Below are 19,699 nucleotides of genomic sequence, written 5' to 3' on the forward strand. Positions count from 1 at the left end.
TCTGTGGCAGAACATTTCACAGCCTAAATTGTATGGAAAAATACTTTGGTCTGAGACATACACCTAATAATATCATTGTATTTCTATGACTTTTATAAGGTAGCTGAATATTTGTATATATTGAAGAAGAGTATGTACTTTAGTATAAAAACTTTTAGAATCTAGAAACAAACATGCAAAATAAAATTCTTGGTGCGATTAAATGTAATCCGTGTGCACACATGCAATAAAAGCAGAAAGAATAATGGCAAGTAGACTTCATGTCTCTAAATCTCTTAAGTTTGGTATAATTTTCTGCTAAATAATTGCTACTTATACAATTAATACTGAAGCTACATAAAAGACTTCTGAATTTTTTGTATTTGTTTATAAAAATGACAAAGCACAGAAAGAGGTTGGCTGGATGAAGTTAATTTTGGAGATCATTAGCAGGCAGATTCACATTCTCCTACAACCTGGACATCTGACAGTCAGGGAATTTCACAGAAATAAAGTATATATTGCTTGCGTAATAGTGTAAAACAGCTAATTTTTAGATCTATGAACTCTAATATACCAAAATCCTCAGCTGACGTGAATCAGTGAAGTTATACTGGTTTTTGTGAGATTAAACAGACACAGTGTCTCAAAGGCTATTTGGGTATAACTTTTGGAAAAATCTTTTGGAATAATGTAGGTACCTTTATGAATAACATGGTTCTCAAAATGTGTATACTTTGGTCAGTGTTTGGCAGCTGGGATAGTTTGAGTGATGAGTGTTTCATTCAATTGGGAAAACATTTTCTATAACCAGTATTAATATATGTACTTCTTTGCTGGATTTATTTTTGTTTCTATTAAAAACTATAAAGGCTATTGACTTATACTGTGAGTCTTTTCCACCATATACACATTGCAATCTCTCAGACACGTATTTGAGGTAGGAATAATATTTTTAATAAGTAAATTCATAAAACCACATAATGAAATTCGTATTACAGGCAAAAATTTGAGAAACAGTACATGGGCTATAAGCCAGGCCACTACTTGAATATTTTTTCTGCTAAGAAAGTTGGCTTTAGCATGTGTGATTTCCCAAGCCTCAATGACAAAATGACAGACATTTGTAGCTCTTAATTATTCATAAACCACTTTAATTATACTTAGAAAGTGCATTTATTAGAAAATAATTAAAGAATAATATTACTACATTTTATGAACAAATTGTTCAAATAAAAGGAGTTTTTGAAATTCTATTTCAAATTGGATGACCATATATATGTATGTAATTGTGTATTACATTTTAAGGATCTTTTTTTATGATTATTTTTTCAGTACCATATAAGAGAAATTACAGTTCCCTTCAGTATATCATAATTAATCAGATCTAACATGATAACATTTGAAAAGTAGTCAAAAAGAAGAAAAATATGTGACGATTATATAAGGATGCACTGTACACTGATACAGATTGTTCATGATAGTCTCTTTATTATGGATGATTCATATACCTGTCTTCTGAAACAAATTAGAAGAAAGAGAAGTAAAATCATTGCTACATATTGTGTCTATTGAAATAACATATGCTTTTTCATATCTATGCACTTGCACTAGCCTAGTGGTAGAAAAAAAGGTGCAAAGAGAAAATGTGCACAGCTACTCCAAATGAAACTACATTGTTGCATACAGTTACAGTTTAAATACAATAACTACCCTGTTTGATATTAATATATTCATTAAGATCTTCTTTGCTGGTAAATATTTAATAATGCCAAGCTTCTTTGTAAATGTGAAGTTTGCAATGTAGATGACCACCAATAAACGTATCTATCTGTAAGGGTTCAAGGTGTGCTGATAAGATCATATTCGGATTGTCAACGTTATCAAAATTGTGATATAGGAAAGGAATTCTTGCAGGATTAGGTAGCGTTCAATAAGGCTGTAAGTGTGTTGCATACAGGGACGGGGACAGAGGTGTTTCACTGCTCCTTCACAGAGGTCCTTTGGCTTCACTGGGGCTCAGATCAGAAATGGGTGGGAAGTAGGAAAGGGATGGGCATTTTCAGATGCCACAGAGTAAGACTCGCATTTTAGGAATAAATCTATCCAGAGCTGATGACTGCTGTAGGACAAGTACACTAGCTAAACCACCCAGATAGAACTCTTAATAATGCAGTTGTGCTATGCTAACCTTTCATACAGGAGAAAACTTAATGACTTGGAATATAAAAGCATACCATGGTTCATCCACTTTCACAGAAGCAAGTAATCTCAGATGTTTCAAACTGCATCTCCTTAGAATGGACAGAAATCATTATTATTTTCACCAGTCATATTTATGTTGACCGTAAAGAATCAGATCTTGTGAGGGGCTGACTTACATTGTCATGCTCATTGTCAGTGAGCAGCTGGCAAGGCTGCTGATTGTCTTGCATGAATCATTTTGACTCTTTTGAAGCAATAGACTGGAATTTAAAGTAACCATTACTGCAGAGTTAAGCATCATTCATTATTCTTCTACTTTTGCAGTGAGTAGTTTTGCAATCCTTACCTAAAACATACTTCAGAATGGCAGTAAATGCAAAAGTAATTTCAAGAGGGCAGCAGATATTATCCAAAGTTTTCATCCATAGTAATTTAAACAAAATTATCAACTCTCCCCCCAAAAAAGAACAAGAGATAAATTTCTTAAAATTATTGCTATATTTAGCAGCTTATAACATCACCAACATGCACATTTCTGTGATTTAGATTTAATACAAATATTTCAAAATACAGATCTGAAAAATGCTCTCCATTTTTATTACAGGCCTATTCAATAAAATATATACCTTTGGTATAATATATTCTGTTGTATATAGCAAACCATTTTCATTGTCATCAAAAATATATTTTAGCACTTGCGAATTACAGGGGACTTTAATTCCTCAGAAAACCCACATATTGGATACAGTATCTTGAACCAGCTGATAAATATGTAGACATGACACACATGTACATTTTCTGCGAAGGGTCTTTGAGAATTCTAAACTTACTAATGATTAAGCTACTTTAACTGTCTTTATGCTACTTTCATAGATATATAGTAAGACATTATTTTCATTGAAAATATGCTTTAAATAAGGCAATTTTTGTAAGAATTTAAATAGCATTTTTTCTTGCACTAAAAACTCATTTACTTGTAAGTTGGTCATGCCTCCCTTGCTATTCTAAAATCACTACACACAAAGCAATAAAATTACAGAGCTAAGCATCCTCCAAGGATGAAATCACAGTGAAGAAAGCTGTGATATACTTTATGCTGTAAATCATGTTGTATCATATCATATGATGATACCACAATAGAAGAGAGCTGGTTATTTACACAGTGGTTCTGACTGGAAAATGTAAACAAAGATGAGTCAAGCACCTCAGCAATGCATTGACCTGCTAGTTCATATCCAAGGTTTTACAATGTTGTTCATTTAGTTCCATTGATAACTTGACATGAGGCACCTGTTTTTAAGGTAAGAAACTGGTCAGATGATGAAGTGCCAGTGGGACTTTCAAGTAAATATGAATCAATTCCCTTTAGTTCACTAGTAAACCAAGGGTATACCAATCTGTGATCCAAGAAAGATGGAATGCTGTTAGGTTTATATGCAGTTTAAGGAGCTCTGTGAAAGAATGACAGTTGTTTTCTGAGACATATAAGCCCAAGAAAATCTCCAGTAAACTAAATAATACTTTAAAATAACTGTTTAAGTAAAAGTCACATTTTAACATAGATTAACAAAAGTCTGATGGCTATTCAGAATCTTTTTGTCCCACTGACATTGTTGGAATTGGCTTGGAAAAGCTCAAGTGTACTTGAACACCACTGTAGGTATAAACAATTGAGCATGAAAAGGTATGACAGTTGGAGCTTCTTTCCAGAACTAAATGCTCTTTCTTTTTAAGGTCAATTTGAAGGTGAATCCTATTGTTGTGAATTACTTTTTTCTGCCAGAGGACTTCATTATAAAGAGAGATTCATTGTTGCGGGAGACAGCCTGTCTTGCTATTCTTCCTCACTTCACACTGTACTTCTCCTTACTGAAGAGGTCCCTGCTGTCTGTGGAAAGTCCTGAGAATCACATGTTCCTCTTTTACCACTGTTATAAGTAGTATGTTCTCTTTTCTGTTATTTAAAGGTGTCTAATTCCTCTAAGTTATTACACTGTGTTCATAATTTTGGTAAACACCTAATTATTAATTTGAAAATTTTATCTGTGTCAGATTAAAAAATAACTGCTAGTCTCAAATTGTTCTCAGGAGATCAGTTTCAGAAAGATGTTAAAAACTCATCCTGTATACATGTCTTATTTACCAGCATTTCATTAAGGGCTTAAGGTTCCACTAACCAGCCAAAACTGCCATACCCAACTATCACTCCTATTAAATGCATTAATCTTCTCATAGAGATCTAGAACTTCTGTCTTGTACACAAGTGAGATATAGCAGTTCTTCCTCACTTATGTTTCTAGAAGGTGTTTCCCCAGAAACTCCTCTGGGGCACTTCCTGATTTCATGAGTTACCGCCTCTTCAGAAATAATGGTAATTTAAATTTCTCTTCCCAGCCCTCCTACATCTCTTTTTCATGCTGAAACGGCTTGAGCTGATGAATCATGGCTCTTTTCCTTCTTTGCTGTTTATCCTCCTGCCCTTGGAGCTTTGAAGATAATCATTCAGGCATGTTTCTCCTCCTAAAAGCTATTTTAAAATTGAGAAATCAATTGAGAATGTCATTCCTAGGAGGGCTGGTGAGGTTTAATATCCAAAAAATTATATTAGTGTCCATGTTAGTAGCAAAGAAATATAGATAAAGGTACTTTTTAAAAATCCTAATGAATTTTCAGTTGCCTTGATTTTTCACTTCACATCTCATAATATATTTCATAAAGGTCCAATTTCATTTTTCTTAAAAGAAATTTTCTGAGATTTTAGAATCAGGACTGTAACATGGACAGAAAGAGCACGTGGAAAGTGGCAGGAATAGTTTTATGATTTGTTTTACTGAACCAGGCAATATGGATACTTCTGATTCAATCTCTTTCTAGGTGCTTATCTCCATCTAAGAAAAAAAAGTAGTCATTTACAACTTTTTATTCCCTCAAGGATATCATTATGTCATTATACAAGGGATATACCATTGTATAATAGGATCTGTATGTCAAGGCTCTATAATGAGCTTCCAAAGTCATGCGAGGAATTGGATCAAAGTGCTTTCAGTGTAGAAGGTATGTTTCACTATAACATTTAACAGGAGGTCTAATAAAATGGACACTTTTTTTGGATGCTGTTGAGTGATAATAGTAAGATTTCCATTTTCAGACAGAGTCCACCTTCACTTGATTGTTGTTTGTAATCAGTGGAGAAGGTTTGCTTCTCATTCTGTCTCCTGCATCATTAGAACTATCTTGGAAAAAAACTTTTGCTGTACAAAAACTGACAATAATTCTCTTGTATTCTCTTCTGAAGTTCTGGTTCAGGAGTCCATATACTATAGCATTAAGGCAGCTGTTGAAATATGCCATGTAATAACTAGACACAAACAACCACTCTGGAATCCTAGGGATTACAGTTTTTGGGTTGACAGCCACTGCAATGCCTATAAAGTTCAAAGGAGCCCAGCAGACTGCAAACAGTACAAATACCACAAACATGGTTACAAAGTTTCTGAAGTCATGCGGTTTCAGCCTAGGATTGTTATCCGGTTTAACCCTTCGCCTTACCTGGATAACGAGGATCCATATTCGCAAGTAACAGAACGTAACTACGGCTATGGGAAGCAGGAAGTGGAAAAACACAACTGCTATAGTGTATGCTGAGCTCACAGACTGTGCAAATGTGCAGGAGTAAATCCTGGGGTCGTACTGCAGCGATCCCACAAACAGGTTGGGCACGATAGCAACAAATGTTAGGACCCATATGAGAACAATATAGCACAATGAATTCCTGTCGCTGTACAGCTTGTCATATTTGAGGCTGTGGCAGATATAGCAGTACCGATTGATAGCGATGCCTGTAATATTGAAGATTGATCCAATGACACTTAGGCCCATCAAGAAGCCACTAATCTGGCAGTGTAGGTATCCCAGTTTCCATCCGTTGTGAAACACAGATGTGAGGACCAGTGGATAAGGGTAGATAGCTACTATCAAGTCTGCAACTGCCAGGCTTACAACAAACACATTTCCTGTAAAATAAATATAAAAAGGCAAGTATTAGTTTTTCTTTTGCTCTTTTCTGTCGTTTCTGGTCTCGTTATATTAATGAGCATCCTCAGTGGAAAACTTTAAATTTAATTAGTTTCTACTTCCTAGCTCAAAATTTATTGTTATATATCAGAAATAAGAGACTCATTTTAAAAAGGTAGCTTAACTTAAAGATGAACCTTTTGAAAGTAAACCGTCTGTAAGCTTATCTACCATGACCTATTATTTTTATCATGCCATTTATTTGGATTCTTTTAATCACAAAGACTTAGAATTCATATAAAATCAAAATACTCATAACTTTAAGGCTTGCTTTTGTTTCAAATAGTATCTCTTGAAAAATCAGCAAAAATAATTTCTTCAATAAATTTCCAAACTCAAATTTACCTTCTATATTTTACTTTCTTTCATTATATTAATTTGTCCAGTCCTGAAATGAAAATCTCTTTTCTCCCATTTATATTTCAAACTTTCATTACTTTAGTATATGACTTTTACATTATTCTCTTTAAATATGCTGGCAAGTACTTAAATAATCTTAACTTCTAAGAGTCTGGTTGAACACAGACTCAGTTGTCTTTCTTAAAGACATACTCTTCAGTAAAAAAAGAGATGCTGGGCAGTGGCCTAGACAGTTCCCAGACAGTACTGATGCCCCATTTTTCTCTGCCTCCAAATTGGAAAATTAAGCAATGGAACATTTTGCTAACTCATTTTTAAACACAGGCAGATGATATTCTTCAAAGACAATAGAATCCATCATGTTTTGCATCCATTTTTTGAGAAGAGAGTCTATTTTGTTTTTTTAGTTGCTTAAATGATAACCCATTGGAATACCTCCCAACCATTCTAATTTCTAAGAAGAGACTCACAAGAAATATTGATGTCATTTTTATTAATTTCTTTAAAATAACTATTACATGTAAATCTCTAGTCTTCATATTCATGTCCATAAGTACAGAAAGTTTTCAATTTTATCTTTACATGTGCGTTTGTAGGTATGTAAATGCATATATACATAACATTTGATATTCTACTTGTAGTTCTGAGATTATTCATGAAAGATGAAATATGAGCTTCTATTGCAACCTGTAATAATATATATAATTAGTTTCAGATGATGTACAATTTCAGTGCTAATCCAAGATGGGCTTGGTGAATTGTTCTTTGCATTTATTCTGAGCATACAAAATATAAACAGATAATAGCAGGTTAGTAGGAATGGTAAAAGTATCTATGGACCAATAGGGGGTGTTTTAGCTGCTAAAATTCTCAAAAGCACTTTTTTAATATGTTATTTCAAATATCTTCAAATGCATCGTCCCTTACCAAAGTTTAAATGTCCAGTTAGAAATGTTCAATCTGCAAATACTGTCAGAGAAAAACAGAAATTCTCTTTCTCTGGATGATACCTACACTGTGTTTAAATTTTGATACATGCACAAAGTACCACATTTGATATTTATACTAATGGCACCTGGAACAAATGGCCTCCACTAAAATACTGCTGCTGCACTAGTTTTTCTTGATTTAGTATCTGGATTTATAAATAACTTTCTTGTGATGGTATCTGTAGCTGTTTTGTCTTTGACTGGGGATTCGCTGCCAGACTGAAATATGCTTATCCTGAAGCCTTTGGCAGAATTCCAGATGATTTCAGCACAGACATCAGAGCTTCTTTAAGCAGAAGATGACACAGGAAAAAAAAGCACTGCTTTCAGAATTTATCTTTGACATAGTGGCAACTGATACAAGAACAAGAGACTGTATGGAACCAAGAGCTCTTTGCTTATCTGATGAATCAAGAAGTGGAAAGTAAATGAAAAGGTGCTGTTGGCAGGTTTTTCCCCCTGTCCAGAATATTGCAGGATTGATGAAGGGGTAACATATAAACTCCAGTTACTTATTAAAATGCAATATTTGAAAGAATTCTATTTATATAGAATTTGCTTATTAACTTTTGCTTAGCTGGAGAGTGCCCATCCTAAGCTTTTTTCTCTGCCATCCTCTAAAACTTCTGCTTCTGCTCACCATTATTATAGCTAACATTGCCATTATTTACCCGCTTTAGGCAAATGATAAGGACAAAATTAACAGGGTTTTTTCCCTTTTAAAATGTGTTGTATTGAAAGGTGACAGATAGTATACATTTCTCTGAATAGTTCTAGCTTTAGAAACAAATGAGTTTAGGAAGAGTAGGCACTCTGTCTCTGAATCAGCCAAATTTCAGGCTTCCATAAACTCATGCACTATGGTTGTTCCAGGTTTTTTCAGCTGCTGTAGAATGACAAACTGAAAATCTTGGAAACACAAGCTGTTTCATGTGAAAATTGGAGGCCAGCAGGAAGATAGGAGGATATCATAGTAGTTTATCTTAAAGGAAAAAGAAAGAAAGAAATCATGAGTTTGGAAATCAAGCCCCAAGCTGCCAGCTCATGGTTAGCATGTCAGCTGAGTGAGTAAAGCATTGGGGGTGGAAACTGCTTGGAAACCAGATACCTGTTTGCAGACAGGACTTTTAAGTTGCCTTTCAGGAAGGGTTATTTCAAAACTTGAGTTCAGATAAATTTTTGTTGCAAGCATGGAAATTGTTTTGCTAAGACAGAAAATTTAAGTAAAAAAAATTCGGCATTTATATGATTGTTGAATATTTTGGGGTTCATTGTTTCAGACCCTGAAGCTGGATCTGAAATGAAGTTGAGATTTCATATGTTATATAATAAACAATTTTAAAACATGATCCTAGCTTTAGGTACCACAATCACTGTAAAATATTGCTAATTTAGAAAATTCCCATATTATAATATCATATTGTGAAATTAAACTCATGTTTGTAGCATAATTGGTATTTTAGAGGTGAGTATCATAAAAAATGTATATACAAAAGGGCTAATTTTTATCTTCAGAGTTAGGTTTGACTAGAACGCTATAAATGAAACCTGAAGCTCTATAATGAACCCTTCAAAAAGTCACAAAATCAAAATCTTGAATAACTCTTCCTAGAAGAAAAAATATTCATTCTCTTTAGAGAGTAAGATCACGTAACTGTGAAAAAATGTGATTTGTGTATCTAAAGAATATATTACTATGCATTAACACCAGCTGGCTGAACTGAGAAGGCAGAGGTTGAATTTCTTGACTTTGACATAAGCCAAATAAGCTTTAATAAATTTAAGCAAATGTTGTGCAGTGCATGTATGTGGGAAGAAAGACAATCTACTGGTAACCAGCTTGAGCAGGTTATGTTTTTTGATGCTGTCTAAAGCAATGTTCCACTGAATATTTTCACCACCCTTACTGAAAAAGAAGCCTTTCTGCTCAGCAAACACATAGCAGCATCAGACCTACCTGCTGAATATAAAGCTGCATTAACGCAAAGAAAACAAACAAGTGTTTTCCTAGACAATTTCACTCTTCCAAGAGCACAATACAACATTAACTGAGTGTAAAAATCGTGACCTTGATGGATTACAAGAAAAAATGCTTATGGGATTGCCAAGATATCAAAATGACTATAAGAGCCTCAATAAGAACTACGTGATGTCGTTGTACCAGTAACAACTTGTGTTTGCAGAACATATAAAAATTACTGTGTGGGTTGTTAATCCCTAGATTTAGTGCTAAGTATGTCCTGAATGATAATTAGAAGCTTCCAGAAATTTCTAGCAACTGAAATATGTACAGGATATTAATGGAAGAAGATTAAAGTTACACAGATTAGGTGGTGCTGAATGCCTGCCCGAGAGTTAGAATGGAGGGCTGAACACTTTGCCGGCAGGTCAGAAATGACTTCTGGCAATTTTAGGAGAACTGAGGGTGATGTGGTCTACAGAGCAATTGGTCCTCAAGTGTTAGGACTGTGAAGTATTCTTACTCTTCTAAAATATTTAGTTTGGGGAAAATAACCTACTGTAAAAAAAAAATGAAACAGCTTATGTACAGTGTTTTGAAGCATTAGGGGGATTCCAGCTAGAATATTTGGTACTCAGAAAATCTGAGTGAATTCTAGAAAATATTTGATATTGCTGGCATTATCAGTATGGCTACTTCTTCTTTTCACAAGTATTTCTATACCTTTTAATACTGGTTGCCAAGTCACTATTCTATTTATTTTTGTCAAAATTTTTCCTAGATAAATGATGCTTTGGCTTCTTACAACAAATGCTTTCCACAAGCCCTCATGTTTTCATCCTTAGGTGTATTTTGAAACACATACCACCATGTTTCCATGAGTTCTTCATGTTGGACCAATTTTAGGTGAGGGTTTTAGTCTTTATGCCAGCTGGAGTTGCTTTATCTTTTAGGTAAGACTAAACAGTACGTGCAGCAGTCATTGAAGTCACATAAAAGGATTTTGTTTCAGTGGCCGCTGTCTCAGACCTCTGATGTTTACTTGCTAAGTATATCTTTAAGAAATATATCTTTAAGAGGATAGTATAATTGGTCCAACACTGTTAATTTTTAGAAGATCAAACTTAGTTTCCAATGATCAGATTCATGTCATTCTTATTTACTGTCTTTTCACCACTTGTAAGATGTTGCCAGATATGTTAACAGTCATTTCCAATTGTTTCATAACTAGCCTTAATTAAAGGGATGCTTTCCTATAAATTTTGGTCATGTTTTGTAGACATTAAACAGTATTTAAATATCACACAAGCATCATATCATACAAACATCATACACGTTTGTTATGTACAAATTTTTTACACATCTAATGACACAATTTTATTTACATATTTAAGCACTGGTGTCTGATAATTCTAATACTTCTACCAATTTTCCTCAAGGATAGCTTACAGATTTTTTTGGCATTATGAAATCTTTCTGATTAATCTCGCCCTTGCTCAGGATGTTAATTTGAGAGTTTATGCTCCTAGCTAAAAGCAAGACTTTGACAGACACCAGTGAATGCCTGCAGCATCAGAGACTTTAAATGTGGTACCTCATAACTGGGTGCAGCATCACCTTAGAGAGACATTTTGTCAGGCCTGTGCTTATTTAATGATGTTTCCATGCACAAAATGGTGTCCCAATGACAAATACTAAAGCTAGATTTGTCTCATATTCCATGAACATTTTTGCCCTGAATGTTTTTCCATTAGCACCAATATTTTACTTGTAAAACTTCATAAACAACTAAAAAATCAAGGAGCAAAAGCTGGTTTTGTGAGTACGTAATAAAAATCTTATAAAATTTTCTTGCACATATATCCAAAACCAGATCTTAACTGTACTCAGTGTTTCTTCTATCTGTGAGATCAACCAGTCAGAATGTTTAAGAAGAAGATCGGTTCATAATCTTTCCAGCATTAAATGAGTACTGGAGAGTTGTGGTACCTGGCAGCACAGGTTTTCACAGAGACCATGCACAACAGAAATAGGTAAATTAAAATAGTTGTAAGTGGGGACAATGACCATGGTTTCTTAGGAAAAATCCCAAAGTCAAGTAAGGTTACCTAGACAAGCAAGTGTGCAGTCCTAGCTTCACTGAAGAAAGATTTGAAATGTCTAAGAAACCAACAGTCCTTGCAGCTCAGCATCAAAATGGCACAAAACAGCTGAGCAAAAATGTAGGAATAAATATTACATAAGCTCTAGTTACTCCTGGGAGCTTCATTCACTTTACAGATCATAATATCAACTCCCCTAGATCTGAAAAGGCTATTTTTAAACTAAAGACACTATTTATAAACCTGTCCTGAATCAAGAAGTCCACGTGCACATTAAATTTGAATAGCGTGATGGGCCTGTGGGTTTTTCTTCTCATTCGCAGCTTAACCCTGATGCTGCAGGTGGTGATGCAGGGAAATGTGAAAGGTTTAAACCCATAGTCAGCCTTGTAACCTTAAACACATGTAAGAAAACCTCTCTCTTTCCTTTTAAGCTGAGAAAAGACCTTGTATTACTTTGTCATTTTCATCAAACCTCATTCCAATGTACTCCTCTGTCACGTCATAGAAGGGACTTTCAGACCTTCTATCATGTCGTTGGGATGGTCATGAAACCCACAGGGCAATTAAAGACATTGCCACTGCCTATAGAAGTAATGATGATAGGCAGATAACTTAGCACTGAGGAGAGTATTAAATATTTGAGGTTTAAACTAACTTACATTCTTACTAAAGTAGAAATACTTAGGTAAGTTCAGATACTGAAATGACCTAAGTAACCTCAGCGTTTAACTCCAGTTAATAGAAATTCAGGGTTCTGGGTCTTACAGGTCTGGAGAGCTGGAGAACTACATAACAGTATATTAAAGAAATATTGAAGAATAGATTTGTTAAAAAGCTATCAGAATAATCCATATTGTAATGTTTTGTTTCACTGTGCTGAAAGTTGAAGAAAAATCTGCATAATCAACACAGCATAAATGAAAGATTACTGATGCATTCAGAAAAGAAACTGCTATACTGTATTTAGATTAATTATCACACAGAATCTTCCAGCGAAGCTGCAGCAATTAAATTTGAAATGCCTATGCCATCTTCTGGCCAAGAAAATCAGAAGCATGAAAGCATAATTGGCAGAAAATGGCAGTGACAAATTATGTAGTATTCAGACCAAAGGAATGGTTGTGTATCAGGTCCAAGTTGACTGTAGTCAAAGAGTATGCAGATGAGATTAAATGTTTTTACAGATATGCCAAACAACATACAGTTTTCTGTGGTTTTGTCACCTACCATCTTTGTCTGCAGTCCCATGGTACACATGTGAGTGAGAAAACTCCTGTTCTCCTTCTCACAGTCTAAAAATATTTGTTGCTGCTATTTTTGTTGGTTCAGTCATGAGAGGAAAGCGCTGTGAGTTTACTCTCAAGCACAGAAGGGAATTGAGTCCATATGCTGGATGAGTGCTACAGACTTGGGGATGTTCCCTGCCTCTGGCAGTTTTGTATGACATGCCAGGGCTGTTTTGAAAATATCTCTTATATTGGACCTCTCACATGAGAGGCATACTTAGTTTGCACAATGGACCTCTCACATGAGAGGCATACTTAGTTTGCACAATGTGGCAGATTTAGGAGGTGCATGGGATATTGAATAGCTCAGTACTGATAAGAGTGAGATATTTCTGGGTATGCCAAGAAGGGCAGCACTATCTTCTGGATGAATTTACCTGACATGAAACATAAAGCACCTGAGGAAAGCAGCACTAAAGAAAAGGCCTAGACAACCATTGCCTATTTAGGCACCTAACACAGGACGAAACAGGAGCTGGCATTGACTGAAGATCTCTTGTGAAACGGAATTTAAAAAAAATCTAAAAGTGGTCAGGGTCTGGGTCTTTTTAAACAACTTTTAAGAAATGACATTTTCAAAAGCACTTTAGATAGCTCTCAGAGCTACAGTGCACCTCAGGATACACTCATGTTTCTGTTACATTATGCAATGGCATGAAATATTTTGCTTTGAGATTCTACATAGTGGGTTCATGTCCAAGATATTTTGCTTTAGAAGCAGCAGCAAATTGAACAAGACTTCTATTCTTTTACAGAAATTTCTAAAATTTTATCACAGCTATCTATTTACCTTGGTAACAAGATTGTATTAAACTGGCACTATCATAGGGTTTTATACTTTTAAAACATAGAAATAAAAGATAAAAGCGACTCTTTACACCCAGCCAAGAGTGAACTAAGACCTAACATAAAATATCAAGAAGGCTTGTAATGACACTGATGTGAATCAACAAATCCTGCAGTCTTATAGGTGAAAGTTAGAAACCCGGGCAGGCAGACATACTGGTGAATGTCTCAAGTTCTGTGGCCCTGGTTTTGGCTCTGGTATCTGTCTGGCCTGTTCTTTCTACAGTTCACTGGCTGGGTGTGTTTTCAAGGTCAGAACATCTATCCCCTTTGAACATCAGCTTCTTCTATCACGATGGCAATATTTCAGAGATCAAAAAGATTTGCCTGAATAACTTATCCACTTTTACAGAAGGGAATTATATTACCACTTCTGACTTGATCTTTTCTATCTCTAATTTCCATGATTCATTTGGGAGGAAAAAAATCCCATGGACAGCCTGTTCTCCAACAAGGTATTGCCTAGATGTCACAGAACACTGAGGTTCAGCAAGCTGTGTGAAACAGATTAGAATAACAATACTGCTGATGTCAGAGGATCACGCAACTGAACTGCATCACAGTAGAGTCAATGTGAGACTACTTTTCCCCCCTTCAACTGTATTTGCACTAGAGATTGGAAATATATGGAAAGACAAAGATTATACTGTTTACAGTAATATCAGAACTCAGATAAATAAAACTAATAATACAGTTTGAACATAGAACAGGCGGACATGGATGCTTATGAAATATAATTGCATTTTGTGTCTGTACAAAATCTCGCAGATCTGTCAGGACTAGATGATGTGAAGATGCAGTCTATTCCCTTCCAAATTCTAATATGTATTTTGAGAAAACAAGTTGGAGAAAACAGGGGAGTGAAGTTGCAACCACATAACTGACAGGAGAGCCTGACAGGAAAGGCTTCAATACTGCATAAAACATTGCAAACACAAAATCACTTTCCTGAATCTCTTTGAAAGTCACACTTTTATGTAACAGGATTTTTTTGGTTGAATTTGTCCAGAATTTTTCATGGGATGAAAAAGAAGTTTAAAAATTCTCAAGAGGACAAAACAATCCATTTTCTTTCTGTTATGACTAATAACTGTATAGCTGATCATTCAGTTAATGTAGATGGTAGACAGCAAAGCTAGTAAATTGAAATAGTCTTCCCAGTTCTTTCTCTTAAAATCAGCAGTGGTAAGATACCTGCCAAGAAAGTCGAAAATGGCATTATAGAAAAAAATTACTTATATAGAGTTAGACATGTGTATTTACTCTCCCCTCCTCTATCTGTTCTCTATGTCTCTAGTCTTCCTTTTCCTTCTTTTCATACTTATTCCATCACCATGTTTTTTCTCTCCTCACTGACTTAGAACCCAAAATTTTTGTTACTGACAGAAGCCTTTTTCATCTACATTTCCCTTCTTTTCCTCTCCTCTTTGTTGCCCCAAGTTTCTCAGAGAAGAAGACACAGATAATTATCATACTCATTCCCACCTTTTCAGTTTGGTGATTTTTAGAGTGTATTCCACTCTGCCACTATCACAGACTCAGGTGACTTCAATTCTCCCTCCCTTCCCTTCAGTTTTTCATTTTCTCTATTGTGCTACAGCAAAAGTCAAGTTGAATGGTGCCACACCAGAGTGGAACAAGTGAAATGGTATCAAGTGTCATGGGGAATTCACCATGAATGCCCTGACTCATTAATCATAATTTTTAGCTCCTGCAGAGCATAATTGACTCAGAAGCAATGTTGGTTTGCTTATATTAGATGTGTAATTTAAAATACATTGCTGTTGAGATGTAGTTGAAATATTGTTTTAGAGGAGAAAGAATGAAGATGTTGCACTACCTTAAGTAAAATCTGCATTTTAATTTGCATCAAAAATTGAAGGAAACATACACTTTAGCTGCACCTAAACCCCCTTGTTTTTGGTTTGGTTTTTTTTTTTTTTTACCTAAAGACCTAACTTCTGGTTTCTCATAGAACTAAAACAGATACGAATGAATAAAATTTTAAGTTCTCTAATGTTATCCTCATTGCTAGTAGCAACAGTCTATAAAGAATTAAGATAAAGCTTAACACTTGTGACATTTCAATGACCATAACTTATTTTCATTTATTCTGAAGTTCCCCAGCATTCTTATCTTTGTACAATTTAGTTTCTTCATTACAAAAGCATCTGTCAGAATAGACAAAGCAACAGGAACAACCTGACTATAGATTTCACAGAACTTTTAAAATAGCCTTAAGTAATTTTTCCTGTAATTCTTCAGACAAATAAAGATATGAGATTTTTTTCAGTATTTCTTCTAGATGGCCTAAATTAGACACTGTGATTTCACTGCAGGCAAAAAGTCAAGCTATCCTACATTCATGCCGATACCTTTACAGTATACAATTATTTGAGAAGTACTGATGCTCAGGTACATCACCTAGTTATTCTGTAACTGGGTGCACTATTATACTTGTAGGTATTTAAGATATCCCCACTTAAATTTTAACTGAATTATCTATTTTTTGCTATTGGTCTGAATGACAAAACTTTCATAGAAGTCAGCTCTCGGTTGACCAGATCTCTGGAAGTCATAATAAGGAGACTTCTTTTATTGCTTGTTCCTTTGGGATTTTTTGGTTTTGGGGGTTTTTTTAGTTTGTTTGTTTGTTGTTTTTTTTTTTGTTTTGCTTTCTTTTTTTTTTTGTTTTGGTTTGGTTTTTTTCATTTTGTTTTTTTTTTTTCCTTTTTCCCTGTATAATGGGAGTTTTGATACAGAACAGAATAAAATTTTCAAGCAGTGATAATTTTAGAGAAAACTTTTTAGACAAATAGTGAGGTATGATTACCCTTTGACATCAGAGAAGATTTCAGGAATTTCCACACTGTGCCTTACATAAGTGAGGTCAACTTGAAGGATTTTTCTACTCTTTAGCAACTACTGATACAGAAGTGCAAAATTTTTCAATATACTCTTGATTATTTAATTATAAAATACACGACTTTTACATTTAATGCTTATTAGAAATAAAACGGAATTTGGATTTGTGCCTTTTATCTCAACAGTATTAAATGAAGTTCTTTTTTGAGAGCTCCCTTACATGGAGACATCTAATTCAGCATACAGATGAATTTGGCAAACAATTGAATCCTTAGAAGTAGGTTTTGAAGAAAAAAAAAAAAAAAAAAAAAAAAACCAAGAAGGAGGCTAAAATAATGATTCAGCTAACTCTACTGACAAGCTGAAGTAGTGTAAATGAGCAAATGAGGGGGTCATTGCATTATTGAATTGCTATTCCCCTCCATCTTGTTTTAGTTATTTGCCTTTTCTCTGGGTTTTACTTTCAAGAAGAGTGGTGTAGAATTTCTAAGGAAGCATTTTTTTTATTGCTTAAGACCAAACTGCTTGTTTATCAGTGAGTGCAGTCAAAAAACTAAGAGTCTATGGCACTAGCTAACATGAAAGAAATATATAAATGGTGTTGACTTTCAGTACCTACATACGTCTTCAGAACTCATCACTCAGTGTTCTTACTTAACATGTTGCACAAGACTGTCCAGCACAATAATACAAAACTGCTGAAACCTACATTTGCTGTCAAAAGTATTGGATTTCATATTACAGTAATTTCAGTGTGGGTGCATTTAAAAGCTGTGTTATGATATCTCATCTGAATTATTTGTACCCATTGATTTTTGTTATGACTCAGAAATACCCTAACTGAGCACTTTGAGAAACCAAACACAATTTGTAAAATTAGGTTCAATACCTCCAGTGTAAAAATGTGAGCCCTTTCACTGTGTGAAAATAAAACAAATCTGAAAAATGATACCACCATTATAATCTTAATCTCTTAATGTTATGTATATAATATCTTAGCTGTGGAGCTTCTTTCCTTTTATAATGCCTACTTTTTTCTCTTATACTCCTTTCTATCTTTGTTTAAATGTTAGCAAGAATCTTACAGAAAAAAAAAGCTCTTAAGCAATCTGAAAAGCTATATATAGATAGCTAAAGATAGTATCCTTTTAAATATTCAATAAAAACATTTCCAATTCTCCCTCTGAACCTTACTGTTCAGTTCTTCATCTTTTTTTAGGCACAAGCTTTCTGTGTGCCAACATAATTCATTATATAACAAAATTTAGCAAACCAGAAGTCAACACTACTACTTATGAAACCAAAAATAAGAAACCCAAAGGAATGTGGGATAACTATCTCAATGAATATTAATTAAAAGTATTTCTATGTTGAAAGGATGCCAAAAGAGTAGAAGTTCTGTACAATTAGTGTATGTCAAAGATGCCATGTACTTATATTGTGTTACAAAGCCCAACTCAAAGTTTTTTGTGAAGAAGAATGAATGGTAAGGAAGCCTTAGCTTCAAACAGCACTGAACAGTAGCTTCACATTTCTTTACTTTGTTCTATTAGGGAATAACCACCTCATTTTTAAAATAATGTCTTTGTTAAATGTTCTACAGGTGACTGAATGCTAAAGAAAAGGTGGTGGGGTGGGGGGAAGTGTCTTTCACACCTCATCTAAAACTGCCTAGATTTTCTTACTTTAGTTTCAGAAAAGTTGGTATTTAGCTTTGTAGGTGAAATTATTTCTTCAACATTTTTAAAAGACAGCTTGATCTCCTCAGAGAATCACTTCAGCCTTTTCCATGATTGAGCACAAAAATGTCTGTTTAGCACATTAATATATTTTTTAAACTAATAGCAGAAAAGTTTCCCCTAAAGATCTCAATAACAGCTTTCATTTGTGTTGTGTAAAACTGGTCAGTTCATAAATCAGAAGTTAATTATTTTGGTAACAGGTAAAAAAAATCTCCTTCTAAATCTTTTATTGAAATTGTGTGCGTCAGTTGAAACCATTGATAGGCAATAAATAGTAGAATTTCTTGGCATTATAGTCGCTTCCTGATAGACTGAATTCACATTTTAGGAAAGTCAGATTGGATTTTTTTGTTCATAAATTCCAGCATCTGGTCTAGGACTGTGTCAGTTCTTTACAGTATTTTTAGATATATTTTATTAACAAGCTAGCTTCCTGTAAGTTTGTTGTGGAAGGATGTTGATCTGGTCAAAGCTTTAAAACAGATCAATCAACCTTATTACAGTGAGCTCAGTGAAGAAAACCATGTAAGACAGAGAAAAATAAAAACAGATCAGTTTCTCCCTGTATTTCTAAGGCACCTCCTTTTTTCCAGAATTCTTTTCTGTCAGTCCCCATACTTTGATGGTCACCTGTGGTCCTCTTATTTCTTAGGCCTGATGTGTTTTCCATTCTTCTCAGCCATCCCAGGTCCTGCTGTAGCTGCAGGCATCTTCTCGATGCCTTCCTGTTGGCTGGTGCTTGCTTTTATTGACCCTGCTCAGCTGCTTCTGAGGGAGAGTAATTTCCCCTTTATTCTGGGAGATAAACCTCACCCACATATGCCTTTACTAACAATATGTGACAAGCAGAGTGAGGAAAAGTTTATTCAGACTTAAGGGAGAGAAGAACAGTAGTTAAACTTTACATTCTTAAGACAGTCCCTGAAAATGTCTCTTGCAAGTCTGCAAGGAATTAAAAATCTATGCCAAACCACTAAGTCAAACAAATGAACAAACACATCCAACTTTATTCTTCCAGCATAAGAAAGTACATAGTTATGTGAGATTTTCAATAGAGGTATAAAAGTGAAAAGATGTAAAAAGCAGGACCAGTACCAAAGGAACAAACCAAGGTATTGTTTAGCATATCCACCAGTGATTTGGATGAAGAGGCAGATGCCTCCTCACAAGCTCAGTGAACACAAAGCTGGGAGGAGTGGCTGACAACCCAGAGTGCTGTGCAGCCCTTCAGAAGGACCATGACAGCCTTGAGAGGTGGGCAGAGAAATGGATGCATTTTTGATAGGAT

General features: G+C 34.7%; 1 protein-coding gene across 1 annotated transcript in view; it reads right to left on the bottom strand.

Annotated features, from left to right (window-relative positions):
- Window positions 1–5,322: 5,322 nt before the first annotated feature.
- MTNR1A (melatonin receptor 1A) overlaps window positions 5,323–19,699 on the bottom strand; it is a 50,028-nt gene continuing 35,651 nt past the window's right edge. The window contains exon 2 of the mRNA XM_041428008.1: window positions 5,323–6,197. Within this exon, the coding sequence (XP_041283942.1) occupies window positions 5,329–6,197 (869 nt within the window). The 3' untranslated portion in view covers window positions 5,323–5,328. The remainder of the gene's footprint in view (window positions 6,198–19,699) is intronic.

Source organism: Onychostruthus taczanowskii, unplaced genomic scaffold, assembly GCF_017590055.1.
Source record: "Onychostruthus taczanowskii isolate IOZ18803 unplaced genomic scaffold, ASM1759005v1 scaffold12, whole genome shotgun sequence".
Classification (NCBI taxonomy): Eukaryota; Metazoa; Chordata; class Aves; order Passeriformes; family Passeridae; genus Onychostruthus; species Onychostruthus taczanowskii.